This window comes from Eurytemora carolleeae, unplaced genomic scaffold, assembly GCF_000591075.1.
Source record: "Eurytemora carolleeae unplaced genomic scaffold, Eaff_2.0 scaffold580, whole genome shotgun sequence".
Lineage (NCBI taxonomy): Eukaryota > Metazoa > Arthropoda > Copepoda > Calanoida > Temoridae > Eurytemora > Eurytemora carolleeae.
Genome location: NW_019396497.1, coordinates 181,636 through 205,538, shown reverse-complemented (window position 1 = coordinate 205,538; position 23,903 = coordinate 181,636). Strand labels below are relative to the sequence as shown.

Sequence of the window (23,903 nt, the reverse complement as noted above, 5' to 3'; positions counted from 1 at the left end):
GAATTTAAGTATTATGAAAAACAAAAATCTAATGATTTACAGAATTGGCTTCGCAATTTTAGATTATCTTTAAACAAATTTTAAAACTTTAACAAAACGTCGGAGACGGAAATATCATTATTTTTCTATCTAAGATTATAGAATATCAAGATGAAAACTTTCTTTAAAAGAATTGTAGATTTCTATAGAAATGTAGATAGTTCAGGTTTGTTTGAAAAATCATTATAATACTTTCACTATATAAAGTACCTGGTACACTCTGCATTTCGAAATCAGAAGATTGATTGTATTTAAAATAAAAATCGTTTATATTCAATATAAAAATCGTTTGTATTCAACATAAAAATCGTTTATATTCAACATAAAAATCTTTTATATTCAACATAAAAATCGCTTATATTCAACATAAAAATCGTTTATATTCAACATAAAAATCGCTTATATTCAACATAAAAATCGCTTATATTCAAAATAGAAATCGTTTATATTCAACATAAAAATCGCTTATATTCAACATAAAAATCGCTTATATTCAACATAAAAATCGCTTAAATATTCAACATAAAAATCGCTTATATTCAATTCTGCGTACAGGGTTACCCATAAAGGATGAACCTTTCTAGACGACTTTTCATTTTCATTTTAACTAATTTAATTTTTTTTAAATCATTTTATAAATGATTTAAAATCCAAATTCAACTTTCAACAATTTTTACATTTTAAGAGTTTTAGGTCTTCCTTCGTGGATGACATCAAGAATTGATTAAAATCTGACAGCTGGTAGATATCTCACACAAGTCATGGAAAATATCTCTGATTGTTACCATATAAAGATGGTTTTGAAATAAAGGAAATCTAAAGCTTGAAAACTGATGTGAGTAAATCTACAGAGTATAGGAAAAAAGGTATTTACAAGTAAAAAATGAAAAAATAAATTGATACTAACAAATCATGGAAAGCTAGAGCTCTCTGACGGACTCTACGCTTTTCATTCGCCTCGTACGACGAGTTAATCTTCCGTCTTCGGACTCTGAATCCATTTCAATATTAGCCCAGGCGGAACCTATTTTCTCCTTCTAAGCAATGGTTCTATTGACTTGAATTCAAACTAGGATCTGGGGCAACGGTGGCTTTGGTTTTCCACACGATCAAACATGCGTTCAAAGCATGTTTTTTTCTCCAAGTTGGCGACTTATCTTCCACCCCACTTTATTTCTGACCTATAGCTATATACAAAAGAGCTAATATGTTGTCCTGTTTATAAGCCGGACTACTTGCAATCCGAGCTTAGCTCCAGGTCCGTATGAGAGGGGTTGCATCAATAGAACTATCCACTCTGACTTTAGCTCCGGGTTCGCACGAGAACTGAAGGGGTTACATTAATGGAACTATCCATATTCCGAGCTATTGAGCTCACACTGGCTACATCTTAGCTCCGGGACCGTATGAGGACTGAAGGGATTACACATAGATATACAAAAATTACATTGTAATAAATAATGACTTGCTTTTATTTCAAGAAAAAATTGGAGAGAAATAAAAAACCATCCATAAAAATTTTTTTGAAAAAATTATTTAATTAGCAATTCTTCTGTTTTATTAAAAAAAATAAAAGTGGGGGTGGGGGGGCATACATCAGATTTTTTATGAATAATCTTTTATATTTTTTATTTACAATCATTCTATCCAACTAAAAATTAAAATTTTTAGTCAGCGACCAACTTTATTTATTTTTTAACATTTTTTACATTTTAAATCTAAAAAAAAATAATGTTCTTTATAAAATACTGCACATATACCAATNCAAGATAAAGAAGTACAACCCATAGATTAACAACAAGATTTAAATTAAATTTGAATTAAAAGAAAAACAGAGAGCATGCGCCTATACTCCTTTGGGCTTCTGTCCCAGGGTTTTTGTGAACGAAAAACCCCTAGATCTTGAAAGACTGGATCTAGTGTTCTTTCTGTATTGTTATTAAACAATGTCCTCAATGTTCTCAATAAATACAAAATATAAAAGTACAACCTATCCCATTATTTGATGTTCAGCTAAGTTTGTTTTATATTTTTCAAGAAGACCCAGGTAGAAAACAAAGTTTGTTCAACTTGAGAAACTTTTTAACTAATAAAGAAAAAACGCATATTCCAGAATTTTAATCAAATTATTTTTCAAATTTTAATAAACATTTCATAATGGAAATCTTATTTTATGTTTTTCTTGAACTCAGAGAATTCACTTTTTTTCTTCTATTTTGTTTACCTTAGGCTACAGTGGTAAGCGATTATACCAATACAATAAAGACGACTTTCCATTTCCATTAAGTTAAATATCAATTTGACAGCATGGATACACATAATCATGAAAGTCAAGAGAAACTGTCAATTTAAAAAGCTTCTCTTTGATTAATAGTAAACATGTAATTCGAAAAAAGTTTGTTTACAATCAAAACTATAATTAAAAAGCCGTCTTTATTGTATTGATAAAATCGCTTACCACTGTATTCTTTTTAAATCAATAAAAGAACTATAGATTCCAGGTGACCCTTCATTTGAAAACTGCAAAACCTATTCACAACGATACCGTTATATGAACAAAGAGATTGAGTTATTCTTGTTTTTCTATTTGATTTATGTAGCATAGACAAAAAATTAAATTTATGATATTTGTATTTTAAAATGCAGAAAAAAATTATATACTTTTTGATACTCGTACATGTATCGTCCATGTATCATACATGTATTGTACATGTATCGTCCATGTATCGTACATGAATCGTACATGTATTGTACATGTATCGTACATGTATCGTACATGTATCGTACATGAATCGTACATGTATTGTACATGAATCGTAGATGTATCGTACATGTATAGTGCATGTATCGTACATGTATCGTACATGTATAGTACTTGTATCGTACATGAATCGTAGATGTATTGTACGTGTATCGTACATGCATTGTACGTGTATCGTACATGTATCGTACATGTATTGTACGTGTATCGTACATGTATCGCTTTGAATTGAAGCTCGTAAAACTAAAGTAAATTGTACTTTAATCATAATTATTGAAGTTTTCTTGATATGTGTATATGAAACCGAATAAAGGATTTAATTCAGTCCAGCAAACTGAATTTTTCGACTCCCTAGATCCTTACAAACGGATATTTTATATTTTAAACTTTGATTATTTGATATAGTCTGTAATATCTAAGGTCTATGACATCGGGTTGCAAAGATATTGAGATTAGAAAATCTGAGTTTATGACAAAGAATTAATTCCTTTGCTTTTGTATATAAAATCAGAAATAGGTAACGAGGTCACAAAGCAGGGCCAGTAACGTCACATAAATTATTTTAACAGTCCCTTTAAATTGATAAATTTTAGGAAAAGTATGCAACACAGCTGCTCTGGTAAGTAGAAACTTATTTTTTCAAATTAAAATTTTTACAAAATTCTTTAATTTAGATGATATCAGCTGCAAGTATTTGGCCATTTTTTGTTTTTCTAAATCTAGTAAAAACTTAATTAAAACTAAATTGATTTTATCAAACGTATTCAAACTGAGCTGCAGGGGGGTTTAAAAACAAAAAAGAAATATTAAAAAGTAAAATGTTTGAAGAAATAATTATAGCTTTGGAGGAAACATTTATGTACTATTTTTGAGATGACTCTCATGTATTGATATGGTTTAATTAAAAACTCAGTTAAGATGATTTTAGAAATTTTCACATTTTTTGTAGAAATATTTATTTAAAGAATTGTAATTTTAAATAACACTCCGTGCAAAGATGGTAATGTCCGATTTATAACGGTGCTCTTGAAAGTTTTGTCCGATCAATCCATGTTTTTTTTATTTATTTAAACTTTTTATTTTCATTTGTGGTTTTTCTTCAAAAGTTACTGGCACATATCTTGCTGATAAGAAAACTGGAGGAATTCACAAAAATAAAAACTTTTCCAGTCAGAAAACAATCTTTTTATTAAGATAAAGGTTTCAAAAATACCGTTGTAAATCGAGCACAGCCATCTTTACATGGAGGGTCACTTGAAATTACGCTTACAGTCACTTTAATCCTGAAGAAGGTGGGGGGGAAGGGGAAAAGTCTTTATAGTATAAAAAACATGCCTCACTCTTGTATGCTGAATATATTAGCGCCTGATCCAATCAGGTTTATGTCATGTGTTTGGTGTCTATTCTGAACCAATAGAAATTGCATGGCACTAACATAAATCTATCTATCTATCTCATTATCCAATCAGAGATAAATCCTTATAACGGCGTTATACACTAAATGGAAATATTTTCTCCTACTGAAACTATAGTGGTCTGTGGGAAAGTTCTTCTGAGAATAGAATAATTGTTAAATCATGTTTTCATTCATAAAAATAATTTTCAGTTCTGACAATGGCAGATGAAGTAGAAATATTCCAGGACTACATANGGGAGGAAGAACTTAAAGAGTAATGTATGTATACGTTACTCTTGAGATTTGTTTAAACACTGAGGAAAGTAAATAAACCTTTCAAGCTTGTAAAATGATATTACATAAATTGTTACATCGTGTCAAATTTTGCTGTGAATATTTAAATCATAAATTTTACATATTTGTTGGCTTTTTGAGTCCTTCAGGCCTCTTTCATAGGAACAAGTTTAGGTTTAATTTGTTTTCATTGAACTCAGCACTAAAACAATTTTGCTGAATTTTCTGGATTTATTTTTTCAATTTCAATAATTTTAATGCAAAAAGGTCCAATAACAGTTCCTCACTTCTGTATGCCGACTGCTAAGTGCATTAGAGCCTGATCCAATCAGGGTTCAGTCATGAAACTGAAACTATGGTGTTCCTGGGGTCGTCGGGTCTGCTTTTTGACGCTTATTGGAAACCGAAAGCAAACAGACAGCCTAGCCTCACCACTATAGTTTACGTAGAAGTAAATATTTCCATTAACTGATAGCGCCGATTGAAGAATTAATTACTCTAATTGGATGATGAGATAGATAGAAAGATAGATGTTACCGCCATACCATTTCTTTTGGTTCAGAATAGACAACAAACACATGACTGAACCCTGATTGGATCAAGCGCTAATGGACTTGGCATACAGGAGTGACAAGACAAATAAAGAATTAGAAACTATGCTTTTTTCTTTAGGCAGATTCCAAATGGAAACGGTTGCAGGCCAAAACTTCAGGTGTTCATGCATTCAACAGGTAGATAGATAAATAGATAGATAGATAGATAGATAGATAGATAGATAGATAGATAGACAGAGAGACAGACAGACAGACAGACAGATATATAGATAGATTGATAGATAGATAGATAGATAGACAGATAGATATATAGATAGGTAGATAGGTAGATAGATAGATTAGATAAATAGATAGACAGACAGACAGACAGATAGGTAGATATATAAACGGATAGATAGGTAGATAGATAGATAGATAAAAATAAATAGATTTGAGATACATAGATAGTTAGATAGAAAAATCAAATGCTTTTATAAAGTCTAAAAACGACCTTTTTTATTTTAATCAATCAAACTTTGAAAACAAAGCTATCACTTTCGATAATGATTTAGAAAAAGTTGCAAGTTCAGAATATATAAAAGTCCTTATTTGTGAAGCAGGTGTCATGAAATTTTCAATACTATAAACACCAGGGATGTTTTCGAAAATAACTGTCCGACTGAAATAATAAATAAACGCTTATAGTAATCATAAAACATATTGCCTAGTGGTTTGTTCTTATCTATGTTTGCATTCGAAGTAATAACTTGACTAATCCTTTTTCGATATACAAGATTATGAAAGAAAATAGATGGTTTAGAGTTAAGCTAGTTACATACTATTATTAATAATAATTTTGAATACACTCATAGCCGTAATTTCTCTATGTAATGGTAAAGGTAGCTAGTTTTGAGGTTTATGTAAACTTAATGATTATCTTAAATTTCTGCTCTTAGGGACTGTAAGCGTACTCTCATGTCACCCTCAATTGATAGAGTGGAATGTTATATTTATACACTTAAAAGCTTTATTTGATCAAGTATCACCCCTTTATACCGAGTGCATTAGCGCCTGGTACAATCAGGGTTCAGTTATGTGTTTGGTGTCTCTTCTGAACAAACAGAAATAGTTTGGCGTTAAAATCTATCTTTCTATCATAGCTCATTATCCAATAGGAGATATGAATCCTTCAATCGGCGCTATCAGTAAATGGAAATATTTACTTCTACTGAAACTACAGTGGCATAAGTTAAATATCCATGTTTTGGTTTTAGAAAATATTTATTTTCAGCGGGGGTTACCCTTGCACTATAGTGACGATGGAGAAATTTTCAGAATTAAAACTTACAGCGTTTTCGCTTACTAAATAATTTAACAGTTTTAGAAATAACATTTGTTTGTAAAATATAGAAAGTATGAATAGATAGATAGATAGATAGATAGATAGAACGTATGAATAGATAGATAGATAGATAGATAGAACGTATGAATAGATAGATAGATAGAATAAAGCATTTTGATGCCACGGACTTTTTGTTTACAATTTTACTTTTTATTGTGTGGTGGAAGCTCTAAAGTTGCAGAGCTGACTCAGGTTTAAAAAAGTGTGAATCATGTTCTTTAATTGTTGATAATTAAACCCTATTGAAGATAAAAGAAAATTGTAAATGAATTTATAAAATAAAGAAGTAATTTGTAAAATTCGATTCAATTTTAACGTGAGACAAAGGATGAGACTGTAAAGACGACCTGAAACTTTTCAATTTGACGATTCCGAGGTCAAATTAATCGTCTGGCTTGAATTTAATCTTTTTGTGGCTTCATCAATGATTATAGGCAAATAAAGAAACAAGTTAATTATAGTTACAGGAAATCATTAATATAAGGAAAGAATAGATATAAATTCTGTCCAAACGTCTCTAATTAGTCTCAACCCTTGTATATAACCCTGTTACGTATTTGTAATTACAATTTTAAAATTCCTTTTTAGATTGTTTTAGCTTAAATCTTCTTTAAAGATGATTTCGCTTATAGTGAGGCATCCCATATTCACAACAGTACTCTTTAACCCTAAACTAATCAATAATATGGAATATAATCTCGTCTTCATATCTTTAACAGGGTTTAATTCGGACTATTTCCTTCGTTAATTCTGAAGCTGAATTGTGCAAAATGAAAATCAGACGTGAATCAGACGTGCCACTCTATAAAATTACATTAAGCGTTAAGGAAGGACACTAACTGTTATACCTATTCATAGATTAATAACAATACAGATAGAATAGAACACTAGATGTTGGTTTTAAGATTTAGGGTTTTTTTTGTTCACAATAACTCTGAGTCAGAAGCCCAAAGGAGTTACGCACATGCTCTCTCTCTGTCTTTTAATTCAATGCGTCATGCGAGTAACTTCTTTGGGCTTCTGCCTCAGAGTTATTGTAAAAAGACGGCATATCTGTATTGTTATTTATCTATCTACCTATCTACAATGTTTAACCAAAAAAATGAAATATAAGACGTAATTGAGATTTTTTTGTTTCGCATACTCCTTTATACCTAGCCCATTAGCGCCTGATCCAATCAGGGTTCAGTCATGTGTTTGTTGTCTATTCTGAACCAATAGAAATAGTATGGCGGTAATATCTATCTTTCTATCTTTCTCGTTATCCAATTAGAGTTATGAATCCTTATATCATCGCTATCAGTAAATGGAAATATTTACTCCTACTGAAACTATAGTGCGCAGTTCTCCCTTTTCAACTTTTAAATGGGGGAAGGGGATGGTAAACAAGACTCAGACAAAATATATATTCATTTATTTTTTTTTAGATCCGAAGAACCAGGAAAGGTTAGAAGAGCTAAGATTGCGTACACAGCTCTTGTACTATTCTTACTCTTAGCTTGGTCCGCTGTACTCATAGGTATGTACAGAACAGTACATACTGCAGTAAGTACACGTTTACTGCAGTACGTATACAGTTGGGTATGATTCGTTTGAAAATCTCCAACAAAAATATGGGGTCTCACAGGAAAATCTAGGGGGTCTCTCATAAAATTCTGGGGGTCTCCTATGAAAATCTAGGGGTTTCCAATGAAAATTTAGGAAGTCTACGAAAAATCTGGGGTCTCCAATGAATTTATTGGGGTCTTCAATGAAAATGTGGGGGTCTGGAACGAAAATCAGGGGTCTACTATGAAAAGCTGGGGGTACCCAATAATAATCTGGGGGTCTCCAATGACAAATTTAGGGTCTAAAAAGAAAATATGGGGTATCCAGACAGAAACCGTAATTTTTCTATGTAAATTGTATTTCACAAAATTTTCTGTTGAATTTCGTACATTTTCAAAAATAACAAAAATCCAAATTTATTTCTTGGAAAATTTGGTATTTTTAACAATCCATTAACCTTCCCCGGGTCATGTGTTGTAACAAAAAAAAATTGGCTCGATCAGTTCAGCCGTTTTGACATTTATTAGATAAAAAAAACAACAAATTATAGAAAAGAATATTCTAAAAGATCCAATATAAAAGAGACAATAATGGAAAACGATATTATCTTCTTATCCAATAATGATTATGTGTTACCGAAGTAGTCCTTATAAACCACTCTTATGGATGAAACAATATCAACATTTAATAATCATTGTTTTTCTTTATTTATAATTTAATCGTTTAAATTATTATTTTATCGTTTGACTATCTTTTAATCATTTATTTATCTTTTAATCATTTATTTATCTTTCAATTCTTTAATTATCTTTTAATCCTTTTAATATATTTTAATTCTGTAATTATGTATTAATCTTTTTATTAGCTTTTAATCCTTTAATTATCTTATGATTGCAAAGAACACATATTCTCTTTTAACCTTTTAACTATCATTTAATTGTTCAATTATTATTGGACTGTCTATTTATAATTTAATTGTTAATGTTTAACTATTTATTTAATCGTTTAATTATTAATTTATCGTTTAATCGTTAAATTATTATTTATAATTTAATTGTATCATTATTATAAAAATCGTTTGTTAATAATTTAATTGATTAACTATGATTTAATCTAAAAATTATTAAAGTTCTGTTTATTTTGATAAAAAACTAAAACTTTTAGTTTTAATTCACAGTTTGATTAATGTCTCATCATTGTTTTATGTATTCTGAAAAATACTGATTAAGGATCTGTGTTTGCTCTCAGAGAAAATATCCATGATTGCGAGCGCTGTTCAAACCCTCAGCTTTGCAGGTGAGATCCAACGGTTTTTAACTTTACACACCAGGGATAGTGCATTTTTTTAAATTTTTCAATAAAATTAAAAATTGCCACATTTAATTGCCTTAATGCCAATATTTTTAGAAGTACCACACCTGCTTGGGGAGGTGCAGCTGTGGAGGAATGCTCTGCTTTAGGGATGATGCAATTATTTTAACTTTAATAATTTATTTTGATTAAATTTTACAAGATTTTATGATGATGCAATTATAATATTTATATTTCTTACTTTTATTTTGCAAAACCAAATCAATCGTACTTAAGTAAAAAACAGTGTGATCTAGTTTTAGTTCTTCGGAGCAGGATCTTTTAAAATATTTAAGATAAAAAATTACATCTATATAAACTGTACAGGTTATCTGTAGCGAGAGACTCTTTCAGAACAAGATCTATTTGTACTATGTACATAAATTTTAAAAATCAAAATTCTCGTTTTTTTAGATATGAAAGATAAATTTTATCTTTATTTAATAGATGTTTGAATTAAAATTTTCAATAAACATATCAATTGTGAAAAAATAAATCATTATGGATCCAAAATCATTTTAAAAATCATTTTAATTAATTTTTGATTATTTAGNCCGCATATTTTTCTAATTTTAGATGTTGTAAAGTCTGAAATTGAACCTTTATAGCTCCGTGAATGGATATTTTGAAAGATGTTAAGGGAATCCAATAAAATACTCTCAATCTTGTTTATTTTCGAGAAATTCTTTACAAACTTTATATTTATAAATAAATAGTTTGAAATTTTATCAAAAATCGATAAAATACTTTTTTTAACAAAAGATGACTTCTCAGAAAAAAAGTTTATCAATACATATTTATGAAAAAAATTTAAAATTTTACTTTTTATTTTTACACCCTCGACAATCTACACTTCTGATATTAAAAATCTGAACAAACAAATCTGATATTGAAACAGAGAAAATAAAATGAAACAAAAGTTAGATTTTTAGATATTGATGCAATTTTTCGCGGAATTGTCTATATTTTTTTTTTTATAAAATTCCGCATCGTTTTCGCTTCCATTCGCAAAATTCTCGTTCGCTGGAAACCCTATTCCCGAGTACGCCCCAGAATGTATATTAATGGATTCTAAGGTGTTAAAGGGAGTGACCGGCTATGTAAGGTAGTTGAACGGAGTATGCAGTGTTGTGGAAAACTTCTTTCGGATTCATTTGAGACATATAATTAAAAGAAACTAATTCTAAATACGTATCCACCCCCAAAGAGGAGTTTAGAACATTGAATTTGCGCTCAAACTCACAATATACAGATCTTTAAAAAGTTTTATATGTCTAATATGAATCCGAAAGAAGTTTTCCACAACAAGGCATACTCAGTTCAACTACCTTACATAGCCGGTCACTCCCTTTAAAGATAATCTGAGAGTGCGAGTATAACCATTGCGGGGGAGAATCTAAGATAATATATATATAAATAGAAACGTTTAATTTTGAGGTCTTGGGAAAAAAGCACCATCTCTGTCGTACGCATGGCACATTATCCTTTAGACTGTTGCTGCTTTATCACTTTGAATTTATGCGTGATATCGCCAAATGTGTACTATTAGTATCAAAAATGTACATGGTGTTTCAATACAAATGAGAATTCAGTTACGAATTCTATATCGTCTTTTTAAATAATTCTTTGATTTAGTATAGTAATACCAACTGAAAAAGCTGTAATCTGTAAGAGTTTCGTCTGCCATGTTCACATTTTGTTTGTTTATGTTTTGACTGCATTCGGTTGTACTTAGTAAAACAAGAAAATTGCAGTATATACAAACTGAGTAAACTTGTCCGTCTTCACTGTTCATCTTGTGGAGACAAACATCTTAGTCTTTTACCCTTTTCATAAAATAAACTTTAGCAGACATAATAATATTATGGCTTTTTGGGTGTCACTGTATATATATTATCTTTGGGGAGACTCTACACAACTTTACTATAACATAATTATTTTCTTTTTATTAGATACTGTATAACTCAGTGACCCCCCCCCCTCCCTCCAAAGGAAGTAGAAAAGTATTTTTAAGCTTTAGGGGTGGGTGGGGGGAATTAAAAAGTGGCATTATTATAGGGCTTCCGAAACCACAAAAAAAAATTGCGCACAATTGCGGCGTGTGCATACTTTAAAAAGAAAAACATCGAAAAATTTCGCCGATCTCTTTCAAAATTAGACAAATTTCATGGAGTAAAACTTTTAAATTTTGACCGACCAAAAACCTTATAATGGTGGCAGCTGTAGGTTTCTTAAAAATATGCTGAGCCCAATTGGTTTAGCCATTTTGACGTTTATAGGAAATATTTAAGAACAATCACCCACCCATTATATATTAATTAAAGCAAATCTATTCATGAATAGTCAACAGTGGTTTGTATTCACAAAAAAGTTTAAAAACAGCTCATTTACATTACAAAGAAGACTCTAAAGCTCAGACAAGAGCCTGCATCCCGAAACTGTAAAAGTTTTCAAATTAGACTCACAAGATGTCTCCAGATAGTGTTACAAACTTGAGAGTGTATTAGACCAATGAATCAATTTGGGATTAGAGATTATACCTAGGAGAAAGTTGGAGAAAATGCACTGTTAATAACACGAACATTTTGTACAGAATATTACACATTTTGTTCATAATATTGAACATTTTTTTCATGATATTGAACTTATTGTTCATAATATTGAACTTATTGTTCATAATATTGAAAATTTTTTCATAATATTGAACAAACGAAAACAATTCAAATCACGAAAGCAGTGCTTAGAAATAGAAGGCATTTAATTATGATGCGGTTCCGGAACCTTGATACGCATTGAAAAAAATCCGGTTCCGGATTCGGATCCAGGTCATGAACATTTACTGATTTTTTTAATAGAATAAGAATTTTATCAAAGAATTTTCCTTCTTTTTTTTCGTCAGAAATGAGAAAATTTTTGATAATATCTTTTTTCAGTATTAAAGTTTTAGGTTTCGAAAGCAAAAGATTTTTTTTTGAAGTTTTCGCCGGATATTTCACCCCTTGGATCCGGATATTTCACCCCTTGGATCCGGATATTTCACCCCTTGGATCCGGATATTTCACCCCTCGGATCCGGATATTTCACCCCTTGGATCCGGACCCGTGGATTTGCAAATTTTTGCGGATCTAGATTTCGGAAGCCAAAATGTTGCGGATCCAACGGATCCGGATCCTAAGCACTGAACAAAATGTTTCTATGAAATTAAGTTGAATAATTTATCACAAAATTCTTTCTTTAGACAAATGAATGAGAAATGGAATAATACCTCCCTTAGATAATGGAACGTGAAGTCGATTGATTAGAAAATAGATCTGTCATCTTACTTTTGATTCCATTTTCTATTCTTTTCCTTTTTTGTATTGCACTTCCCCCCCCCCCCCCTATTCCCAATACACAAATACAATAAAATATAAACTTTGTTTACACAACCCAGACAAAACAGAGTTTCTAAATAATTATTCCATTAATCCAAAAATAGACATTATTTCTAATCCTTGATCCTTAGAAACCATTCAGAGGTAACAACTTTAATATTGTTAATCCCGGGATGAAGCGGCATCTTGTCTAGCAGAATATTTATTCCTCTTGGATATCCCAGGTGACCGCACATTGTAAGGTTGTTTGTTAATGTCAGATACTTTGCATGCGGCGCGCGCTCCAATGTACGGAAAATGTCGTCTTTGTAGCAATAGACTCAAAATCCTCATATGACATAACTGCTTATTGGCAGAAGGTGAAGTGACAATGTTGTTGATGAGAGACTGGAAGGATTATCTCCGCTTTTACAGCTAAAAAAGATTTTGAGTGTCCATTGCTATGAAGACGACATTTTCGGTACATTGAAGTGCATCCAGAGTATCTAACATTCATAAACAACCTTGCTGTAGGGATAACTAAAGATTGAGGGATCAAGCACCTATCATCAAATTTTAAATTATGTCACTATGGATATAAAGACCTGAGCTTAAAACCTTACAATTTTAAGTATCGCAGATTCAACCAATCTGAGGGGCGTTTGGAGAAACCCAAACGGCCAATCAGAAGCCGAGATATTTTTTTCCTTTTGGCGCACGTTCAATGAGAACTCTCATTGGTCGGAACAAAGAAGTGATATCCAAAAAGAGCGGATTGAGCAGCAATCAGAAGTGTTCAAAGTGGATATTCAGATCAAGCGATAGAGATTAAATGTGTCCAATTCTAAAGTTTTCAGCTCAGGCGCTGTGACCGCCATTTTACACAAAAATGTTGCCCTCTCAGTTCAAACTTCTCATGCATTTCCCATTTCCAAACCCATTAACAGTTTCCAAGATTTCAGTTGGAATCTTAACTCAAAGTTTTCGACTAATCAGTCAATGTACACTTAAAGGGACTGTTAATGTACTTTCAAGTGGCCCTCCAAGTAAAGCAGCAATGCCCGATACATCATATCGGTACCCTCAAATCCTTTATCTGATCAATAATATAACAGACATTATATATCGTTTTTCTAGGTTTAAAAGTGCTTAATTCTGATGATTGTTTTTATGTTTTCCACAACTAAAGAAATGCAGAAGTCCTTTTTTAAGAGAAATCACAATTGAAATGATTTTTAAAATTGTAAATATTGTATCTAAATCATGCTAGATCCGACAAAGCTTTTAAGGAAACCGTTCTAAATCTGCCATCTTTGCATGGAAGGCCGAACTTGAAATTACGCTTTATGTGAAAGTAAAAATAATTTATGAGTTTGGTTTCACAATATAACTTTATTTCCATCAGAGCTGGGATTTAATATTTCTTGACCAGGCACAAATTTAATGTGACGGGAGTAGAACTTTTAAGTGGCGAGTGGGTTTTGTTAAAACCCCGTCTATGTTCTACTTACATTGCAAACACGAATAATATCAAATATTAGTTAAATGGCGTTCATGTCTCTGTAGTTTAAGAACTATGGTCAGTTTGTTTGTAAACAGCAATATAATCAATCTCCATGGAACCGGATCCAGACTGTTTCTCTGTCTCGTAAACACCACCGTACGCCTAGAAACAGCAATATAATAAAACCGGTTCAAGACCGTTTCCTGTTTCGTAAACACCACCGTACGCCTAGAAACAGCAATATAATAAAACCGGTTCAAGACCGTTTCCTGTTTCGTAAACACCACTGTACGCCTGGAAACAATAGTCTTAAATTCATAAACTAAATGGTTTAGCAAAGGAAGGAACAAGTACATGTAAGATAAGAGACTAAATAAGCTCTTTAAAGGCTCATACTTTATGGGTAACCCTGTATTTTACCATAAACAGGTTTAGTATTAGACGGCATACACAGAAACTAGAGTCAAGTCTTTTCCCGTACGTTCATGTTTCCCTGCAGAGCAGTTGTAACTTTTTATTTGAGCTTTCATAGATTTATATTTTTAAAAACATCCAATTCAATGTCATAACAAGTCACGAGTCTTTAGTAAAAAGTCTTCTCTGTTGTGGGTCACCTTACCCTGCAGCATTGAAGTCTTATATTGTTAAAGTAAAATATGAGAAACATTGTGAAAAATAAGATTTTAAGTTTGTTCTCTTTTTTAATGATAAATGATTTCCTGAAAATTGAAAAATCATAAAATTTTCCCTCATGTTGAATTGACTGACAACTTTTGAGAAAAGGATTATCTCTTTTTCTTTTTATCTTGAAATTCTTTTTTAAAATGATATTTGAATAAGCTATATACAGCTTTTTTCGCAGGAAAGTTTACTTACGGGGAGGGAGGGGGGTGGGGGGTTATTTTCGATAGTGTAGGGGGAAAATGAAAATTCGGATATCAAAAAGCTTTTCCTTTAAGATACTTTTAACCCAAATTTTTTTTATTTTTCCCTAAAAATCGTTTTTATTCCCCCAGATCACCAAAGTAAACCCGTATAAAAATTATGCTCCGGGATACTACCCAAATAGATTGGCAAGAACAATAGGTGGCAACAGAGAAATGGACATGACAACAGAGAAATGGACATGACAACAGATATGTCAAATATAACATTGAAGACAACATTTTCTTCCATTAGTTGACATGCTTTCCAAGATTAAATAAAAAATTGTAAAAACAGAAAATAAAGAAAACAAATTGCACTGTAAGAAAAGCACTTTATTATCCCTATTTTTAATAATTTTGTCGGACACATAAAACTGTTGACACTTCGTGACGTAAGAATACAGCTGTACTGAGAGTGTACAAATTCTACGTTGCCATCTATTGTACTTGATAATCTTTTTGAGCAATGAGCATACCTAACTTTTAAATCTAGATTTTAATTATCTTCTCATGTGAAAAAATTCAAAAGTTTCCAGGACTCCCTTTAAGGTGTAAAATACTTGAGCTTTAATTTCAGTGAAACCTCTTAGAGATATAAGGTATAAAGTGATAATTAGAAAACTGGATTAGAAAGACGACATTGAAGCAATATTTGAAGTGTTTTTGATGTTGATACATTTAATATAGTTTTACTAGATGCTTAAATGTTAATAATGGATTGTAATGGTCTGTGCGCGCTGCATAATTGCCATGTTTTCTGTTCATTCGACTATATAAAATCATAACTTGAGTCTAAAAGTCGTCTTTCACAGTTTCTGGTTTTCATTGTAACAAAACAAAACAAAGCATTATTAATAAAGACAAAAGATAAAGTTTTAATGGAAAGAACGGGAAAATTATAACTATTGAGAAAGTTTCTATTTTCAACAGTCCCGGGATAGGACAACAGACAGGACGTCTTATAAATTGTCCTATAAGTTGTCCAGTGGAGGACTTGACCTGTAACCCGAATGTAGATATCGCTGCTGGGTCTAGATCAGGGACATCTTTAACTTCTCGACCTCTGCATATTCAATCAATCAATCAATCAATCAATCAACCAACCATTTAACAAGTAAACACAGTATTTGTTCTCATCAAAAAAGCTAGTAATATACAGATAATTTTTGTTCTAATTTTCTTTAAAAATAAAAATGATAAGTGTGTAATTTTTATGATAGACATATCTGATTTATTTTCAATGGAACCCATAAAACTATGGAATAAGAGGACGACTTTTAAACTAAATTTATGATTTCAAATAGTTCTATATGTGTTCATAGAATTGATGTTAAGTAAAACTATTTTATGACAACATCAAATAAACATGAATGCTGGAATGTCGTCTTATAATTCCACAGTTTAATAGGTTCTGCTGTATAGTAATTGATGAATTACCTAAAATATGGTTTAATATCCCGGAAAGGGATCCTGAAGTAAAACAATAAATATAAAAGTGACATGGTCTAAATTCACTCAACATTCAAAGTTGAAAACCGTTGAAAAATGGGCACAGTGTAGTGATCTAAAGGTCGATGAACTATTCAGGAAATTATTGTAATCTCTACTTTTTCAACAGTTAAGATTTGAGTTTATAAAGTTAAACATTTTGTTATTTTGCAGTTTTTTTGTTTGTTAAATATCTTGCCCCTCGGATCCGGATCCGTTGGTCCGCATATTTTTGCGGCTCCGGATCCAGGAAGCCGGATCCAACTGATCCGGATCCTAAGCACTGGTTCAAACTGTAACAATGTACATGCCCAGGGCTACAAAAAAAGTTCAAGTTCCTTAGTGGATTTTAAAAAGGTCAAAGCCCCGATCTTCAAATTTGATCCATAATTTTCAAAGTTGTGTTGATTTTTGTGCATGAATTCATTTATTCATCCTTTCTTGATCAAGCCAAGCTTTGAAGGGTTGCTTGAGAATCTAATGTCACGTGGTTGTCAGCTGTCCGGTGTATCTGCCTGTAAAGATTCCAGTGCACAAATATCTAGGTATGTACAATTTGTACAATGTACTGTAAGGAACACTATATTTAATTTCTATTGCAAAGGTTTACATCTGCAAATAGAGACTAATAGTTGAAAAACTGTTGGAATGTCTAAAGAGTGTCACAGAATATTATGTTTATTATTTTCCTAATATTTTGAAGTTCCAAAGACTGAGAATCCAGCTTGAAAAATCCCTCATAGTTGACTAAACAGAAAAATAATAACATCAATTAATAATGAAAACATCACTGACAATAACAAAAAACAATAACAATAATGACAACAACAACAATAATCATAACATTATCCATAAAAATAACATAGAAATAACAATATTAATAATAATAACACTAACAATAATGATAACAATTGTAAAATCTAAACTATTAATTTAGTACAAACTACAGCCTGAAAGAAGGCTGAACCAGTGTGATCCACCCAAGAACTATATATGCTGAAGTATTAAATAACCAAGAAAATTTCCTTTATCCTGTCAAATCTACGAGTTAAAATAATATAAAAATGTAATCTGTAATTTAAAAACTGAGAATTTATGCAAACCAGATTTTATTAAGCATCAAAAGGAATTTAATATTGGCACATTTTAAATGTTAAATCTGTAAGCATGTAAATGATATTTAATCCAAAGCTTTCACTCAAAATATATAGATCGTCATGTTGCAGATGATCATGGGAGATACAGATCATTAAGACTCCCTAATTCTATCTCAAGAAGTGATCCATTGTTCAAATAATATCTTTAGATGCGGAACAGGACTGATACGAGATATCTTTACCAGAGCTTCCTATCTATTCCGGATCCAACTGCTCCGGATCCTAAGCACTGGTTCAAATTGTAACAATGTACATGCCCAGGGCTACAAAAAAGTTTAAGTTCCTTAGTGGGTTTTAAAAAGGCCAAAGCCCTGGTCTTCAAATTTGAACCATAATTTTCAAAGTTGTGTTGATTTTTGTGCATGAATTCATTTATTCATCCATTCTTGATCAAGCCAAGCTTTGAAGGGTACCTCTGTGAACTAAGTTTTGCTAATGTCTAAAGACTGAGTGTCACAGAATATTATGTTTATTATTTTCCTAATATTTTGAAGTTCCAAAGACTGAGAATCCAGCTTGAAAAACCCCTCATAGTTAACTAAACAGAAAAATAATAATATCAATTAATAATGAGAACATCACTGACAAATGACAATAACAACAAACAATAACAATAATGACAACAACAACAATAATCATAACAATAAAAATAACATAGAAATAACAACTTCCTTCCATGACATGTTTAATTCTTTAGCTGAACCAAATAGAACAAAATCATATAAACTTGAGCGGGTTCCTTTTTAAAACGCTAGAATATTTTCCTTCTGCTTTATTTCCAAAATTATGAAATTCGCTTGAATGAGAGCTTGAAGAAACTAAATCTGCAAAACTGTTTAAAAGAATAATCTTCAAAAACTATTTAGATAGTTATGCAAGCTATATGTGTAAATAAAATAACTGTTTTTCATGTGGATAAACTTAGTCTTTGTTATCTTCTTCACCCTGTAGTTCATTAACATGATTCTAATATTATATGTTACCCTCTGTTACAACCATCCCGCTGAGTACCCACCCTTTCCTTTAAACTTTTTCACCCCCTCCTTACCTTATTCATGATTTATCATCATTGTTTTGTTTAAAATGTACACTGTACAGTGTACATCCATCAATTTATTTACAATTCTTATTCGCTTATAACGGGCCGACCAATCAAAACAACCAACTCTAGCTAGGCGGGTCAAAACTACATAGTAAATTGTGATTTATTATTTGTATTATCTCTTGCTTTGTAGTTGAATAAAAATATGAATGAAAATATGAATGAATATTAATAATGATAACACTAACATTAATGATAACACTAACAATAAAGATAACACGATCAATAAAAATACCATAGAAATAACAATATTAATAATGATAACTCTAACAATAATGATACGAATTGTAAAATCTGAACTGTTAATTTAGGATAAACTACAGCCTGAACGAAGAAGAACCAGTTAGATCCACTCAAGAACTATATATGGGAGTATTAAATAACCAAGAATATTTCTGTCAAATCTACGAGTTAAAATAATATAAAAATGTAATCTGTAATTTAAAAACCTGAGAATTTATGCAACACAAAATTGTATTAAGCTTCAAAAGGAATTTAATATTGGCACAATTGAAACGTTAAATCTGTAGACATGTATATGATATTTAATTCCAAGCTTTCATTCAAAATATAACGATCGTCGTGTTGCAGATGATCATGGGAGATCAAGATCATTAAGACTCCCTTATCCTATCTCAAGAAGTGATCTGTTGTACAAATAACATTCTCGGTACAAAATAGTTATCAAAACTTTGTTAGGAGATCATATAAAGCATTAGATTCATGAACTGTATTGCAGTTGTTTGATCCAGTTGATCATCAAGAGTGATCAGTATAACCCGAAGATCTTGAGGCTACAAAAGAGGCTAGGGTTGTCTCACAAACACAAGCAGGTCAATAAACAGAACTTATTAAAATGCATTTATTTGAAAATGATAATTGATGTTGAAACTGATTGATCTTAAGATGCGGAACAGGACCGATACGAGATATCTTTACCAGAGCTTCCTATCTACATCTTGATTCTACATCTTATATTCACCCTACACACTACCAGTCAGCTTTAACAAGGATCTCACGGTGATCTACAGCACATTGCTAGTCTGGAAAACCTCCCAGGCAGAAAGAATCCGAGGACGACTGTACGTATCGTTAATGTACTAAGTATTACTGTTGTTGATCTAGATCAATTCCAGAAGGTGAATACTTCCGACATTTTAATAATTATTCTTTAAAAGAATAAGATCGTTCCTGACCTGACTTTAAACTAATTCAGGAATATCCTGATCTATTCATCCTAAAGAATCAAGGAAGAATTGCAGTCCGCAGTTTTCACCGGACACACTTAAAAGGTTATCATCTAATAAACCTAATCTACATTAACTCTATGATGCTTATAGTTATTTACATTCGTAGAAGAAATTATACTAGAACTTGAAACCTGATAAAACCCTAACAGAAGACATTTGGATCACCATGCGAAAAAAACCAAACCGCTATGAAATGTAAGATTTATATTAGAAAGCTTGGGACACCGTTGTCTTTTGTAAAATATTGTGTTGTGCCTCGTGTAACAGATGTTTTAAGCTTTGATAAAGTTCTCATATAATGTTTCAAATCCTTTTATCTGGCGTAAGATTTGACCAGAGATCACATTTAGAAATATTGGATTTTAATGTATTCTGTCAAATAACTTTATCTGGTCACAACATTTCACCATTTATCACATTTTTTTAAATATATCATGCTAATTATGTTTATATTTCAGCTTCACAGCTTGTTGATGACCAAGAACTTGATTTCTGTGTATGGGGTGGCGTATAAACAATACATTGGTTAAATAGTGATGCACTTCAATAGTTTCGACGCTGAAAATTAAATTGAGAGACACTAAAAGCAGAAAAGTGAAAAATAATAGCAATAAAAATAACATAACAATTATAATAACAAAAACAATGAAAACAATTTTGACAACGACAAAAATGATCAAAATAATCACTGGCATAATAATTTTACGTTTCACTTTTAAAATTGTGTACATAAAAATATGGCAAATATGAACATTTTACAAAATACCTAATGGGTCAACGGCCTCCATTTTATGTGTGAGAACTATCTTCCAGTTTTCCAACCCCCGACCCCGGGCTAAAACCTCGAAACCAGTAAAACCTAGAAAAAGGAAATGTCCATTTTTTATTGGGAAAAAATATTATCAAATTTTTCTCACACCAATGAACTCGAATTTCTAATCCATATATTTATTGTGTTAACCTTAGATTGTTCAAACTTTGACTTTTGGATCTAGCATTATTCACAGCTTGAAATGCAAATGATTAGAAAATTAATGTATAATGTTTTCACTTTTCAGTTTATTTTTGAGAAAGAATAAGAAATCAAATCTTGCACACCAAGAATATCAGTAAAATGCTTTTCATTCCATTTATTTTTAATTATTTTTAAATTTAATTTTTTTTCCTCTCGCTCATTTTTTAAAACTTTTCTTTAAACATAAAGTTGTAATCGATTATAGTTTTATTTGGGATATTCGGGAAAGCCACGGGAATATTCTTAGCTACGTTCTGAGATTCTTTTATTGCGAAAATTAAGTTTGACAGTAAAAATCGTCCAAGTGCGGGTAAACTGCGGGAGTAAATATTCATTCAAATTTTTTCTTTTTACAATTAGAAAAAGTGTTAATTAGCCTTTACGGTATTCAGATTTTCAAAAGAAATATGAAAATTTTGTGAAACAATTTAAATTTTATTCTTGAAATTGACACGTAAGGGGGGGATGGGGAATATGCAGGGGACGGAGACGTGATGTATGTGTGTGTGTCTGTACCAAAAGAGTGCGTGTAAGTAATACCGAACCGAAGCGAAGGTGTGTACTGTAGTATATACAGTATATAAGAATCTCGGTATATGTACAGTCTAGGAGAGTACATTTGTTTATTGTTAATTGTTTACTTAAAAAATAAGTTTAATATACATGTAATAAATTATTTATAAATTTAAGTCAACATTATAAGCCAAATGTGCATTCAAAGAATATAATTTGATTAAAGTTTACAATAAACTACTCGTTATTCGAGCTCAATTAATAATTATAATTGACGACATTGTTCTGCAATTTCCATGACTGTAGTCATGTTGTGTGTTTTTACCAAAAAAGCGTGCGTGTGTAATAACGAACTCGTCTGCAAAGCAGTGCGTCTGGCTTTCTCATGCCAGACCAGCGCCATTTCCCTTCACTTTATTCTTATTCCCTGGGAATATGCGTTACCTGTTAAATCTTCTCCTTCAATATTTGTCTTTACCCCTGGAAAAATAAAATTGTTATTTAATCCATTCAAAAGATTAATTATTTTTAAACTTGTCAATCTGCCTGAACGATAAATAAACAATACTTTTTTTTTATAAAAAATGTGTTAAAAGGTCATCAAAGTGGTTCTAATATACAATTATCCAATCCCTTTACTTTGAAACCTGATTTTGACAATTCTATTTAGTAAAACAAATGGTTTGAATATATATTGAGATTTAAGAGGCTAAAAAATAAGAGTTCGAGCCAAGTTTCAGTTCGTTATCAGAATAAAACACCTTCCTAACTATGAATGAATGTATCCGGGCTTCTTTATGGAAGTTCACCAGAAGATACAAGTCAACAAGTAAAGTCCAAATTAAAAACTACAAACCTGCAAACCCTGCTCCGTTGGGCTGAGGATTTAGTAATACAAATACTACGCCACGTTGGTACACCTAAACATTTTAAATGAGCAAGTGAGCCAGTGAGCAAGTGAGCAAGTGAGCAAGTGAGCAAGTGAGCAAGTGAGTAAAAATCATTTGACTCATTCCGACTCATTCCGACTCATTCCAGTTAATTCCGACACATTCCGACTCATTCCGACTCATTCCGACTCAATGACGTGAATGACGTGAATGACGTGATTAAAGTGAATGAAGTGCATGAAATGAATGAAACGAATGAAACGAAATGAAACGAAATGAAACGAAATGAAACGAAATGCAACGAAATGAAATGAAGTGAAACGAAGTGAAACGAAGTGAATGAAGTGAATGAAATGAATGAAATGAATGAAATGAATGAAATGAATGAAGTGAATGAAGTGAATGAAGTGAATGAAGTGAATGAAGTGAATGAAGTGAATGAAGTGAATTAAGTGAATTAAGTGAATGAAGTGAATGCAGTGAATGTAGTGAATGAAGTGAATCAAGTGAATCAAGTGAATCAAGTTAACAGATAGATGAATGCAATGAATGACTAAACCTATGTATACCTGAGTTGTTTGAAGCTGAAAAACTGCTTTAGACATCCCTTGTTTTCTAACTGTATCACTAGATTCCCACCAATTATCTAGGAAAATACTTAATAGAAAGTACAAGAAACTTGTAAGCGTTTCACCTCAAAAAGATAAGTATTGTAGATATTAGATAATAACAGAACTGACCTTCCCTTTTCAGTGTTGCATGTCCGCGTATTTGAAACTTTATATAAGTAACAATTAGAATCTTATTGTCGTTTTTTATCTTAAAACTCTAGAATATTTTCCTTCCGCTTTATTTCCAAAATTATGGAATTCGATTGAATTAGAGCTTAAAGAAACTAAATCTGCAAAACTGTAAAAAAAAATCTTAAAAACTATTTAGATAGTTATGCAATTTATATCTTTAAAAACTATTTCTTACGTGGATAAACTTAGTCTTTTCTATCTTCTTCACCCTGTAATTCATAAACAGGATTCTAATAATATATGTTACCCCCTCCTTACCTTATTCATTATTTACCATCATTGTTTTGTTTAAAATGTACACTGTACAGTGTACATCAATCTATTTATTTACAATACTCATTCGCTTACAGGGTGGCCAAAACTTTTTTGAAAAAATCCGTACATTTTTTTTCAAAATCCGTACAATCCGTACAATTTTCGAAAAAAATCCGTACAATCCGTACATTTTTTTTCAAAATCCGTACATTTTTTTAAAAATCCGTACAATCAGTACAATTTTCGAAAAAAATCCCTGCAATCTGTACATTTAAGAAAAATAAAACCATTTTTGAAAATATTATTCAACACTGTCTCACCCCC

At 31.2% G+C, this 23,903-nt stretch overlaps 1 protein-coding gene and 1 long non-coding RNA gene across 3 annotated transcripts in view; one reads left to right on the top strand and one right to left on the bottom strand.

Annotated features, from left to right (window-relative positions):
* Window positions 1-3,391: 3,391 nt before the first annotated feature.
* LOC111704402 (uncharacterized) lies at window positions 3,392-9,434 on the top strand. The gene is made up of 5 exons (XR_002765817.1): window positions 3,392-3,419; window positions 5,163-5,221; window positions 7,853-7,944; window positions 9,203-9,269; window positions 9,381-9,434. It is a non-coding gene; the product is annotated as an uncharacterized LOC111704402 (long non-coding RNA).
* A 4,614-nt stretch (window positions 9,435-14,048) lies between these two features.
* LOC111704397 (uncharacterized) overlaps window positions 14,049-23,903 on the bottom strand; it is a 12,911-nt gene continuing 3,056 nt past the window's right edge. Inside the window, exons 3-10 of one of the 2 annotated variants that reach the window (XM_023476623.1) lie at window positions 23,091-23,167; window positions 22,488-22,551; window positions 22,076-22,111; window positions 20,870-20,962; window positions 18,232-18,289; window positions 16,544-16,576; window positions 16,106-16,169; window positions 14,049-14,342 (exon numbers count right to left, since the gene is read on the bottom strand). In XM_023476623.1, coding sequence (XP_023332391.1) covers window positions 14,244-14,342; window positions 16,106-16,169; window positions 16,544-16,576; window positions 18,232-18,289; window positions 20,870-20,962; window positions 22,076-22,111; window positions 22,488-22,551; window positions 23,091-23,167 — 524 coding nt within the window. In that variant the 3' untranslated portion in view covers window positions 14,049-14,243. Of the gene's footprint in view, window positions 14,343-16,105; window positions 16,170-16,543; window positions 16,577-17,283; window positions 17,342-18,231; window positions 18,290-20,869; window positions 20,963-22,075; window positions 22,112-22,487; window positions 22,552-23,090; window positions 23,168-23,903 lie in introns of both variants that reach the window. The other variant, XM_023476622.1, reaches the window with a different exon arrangement.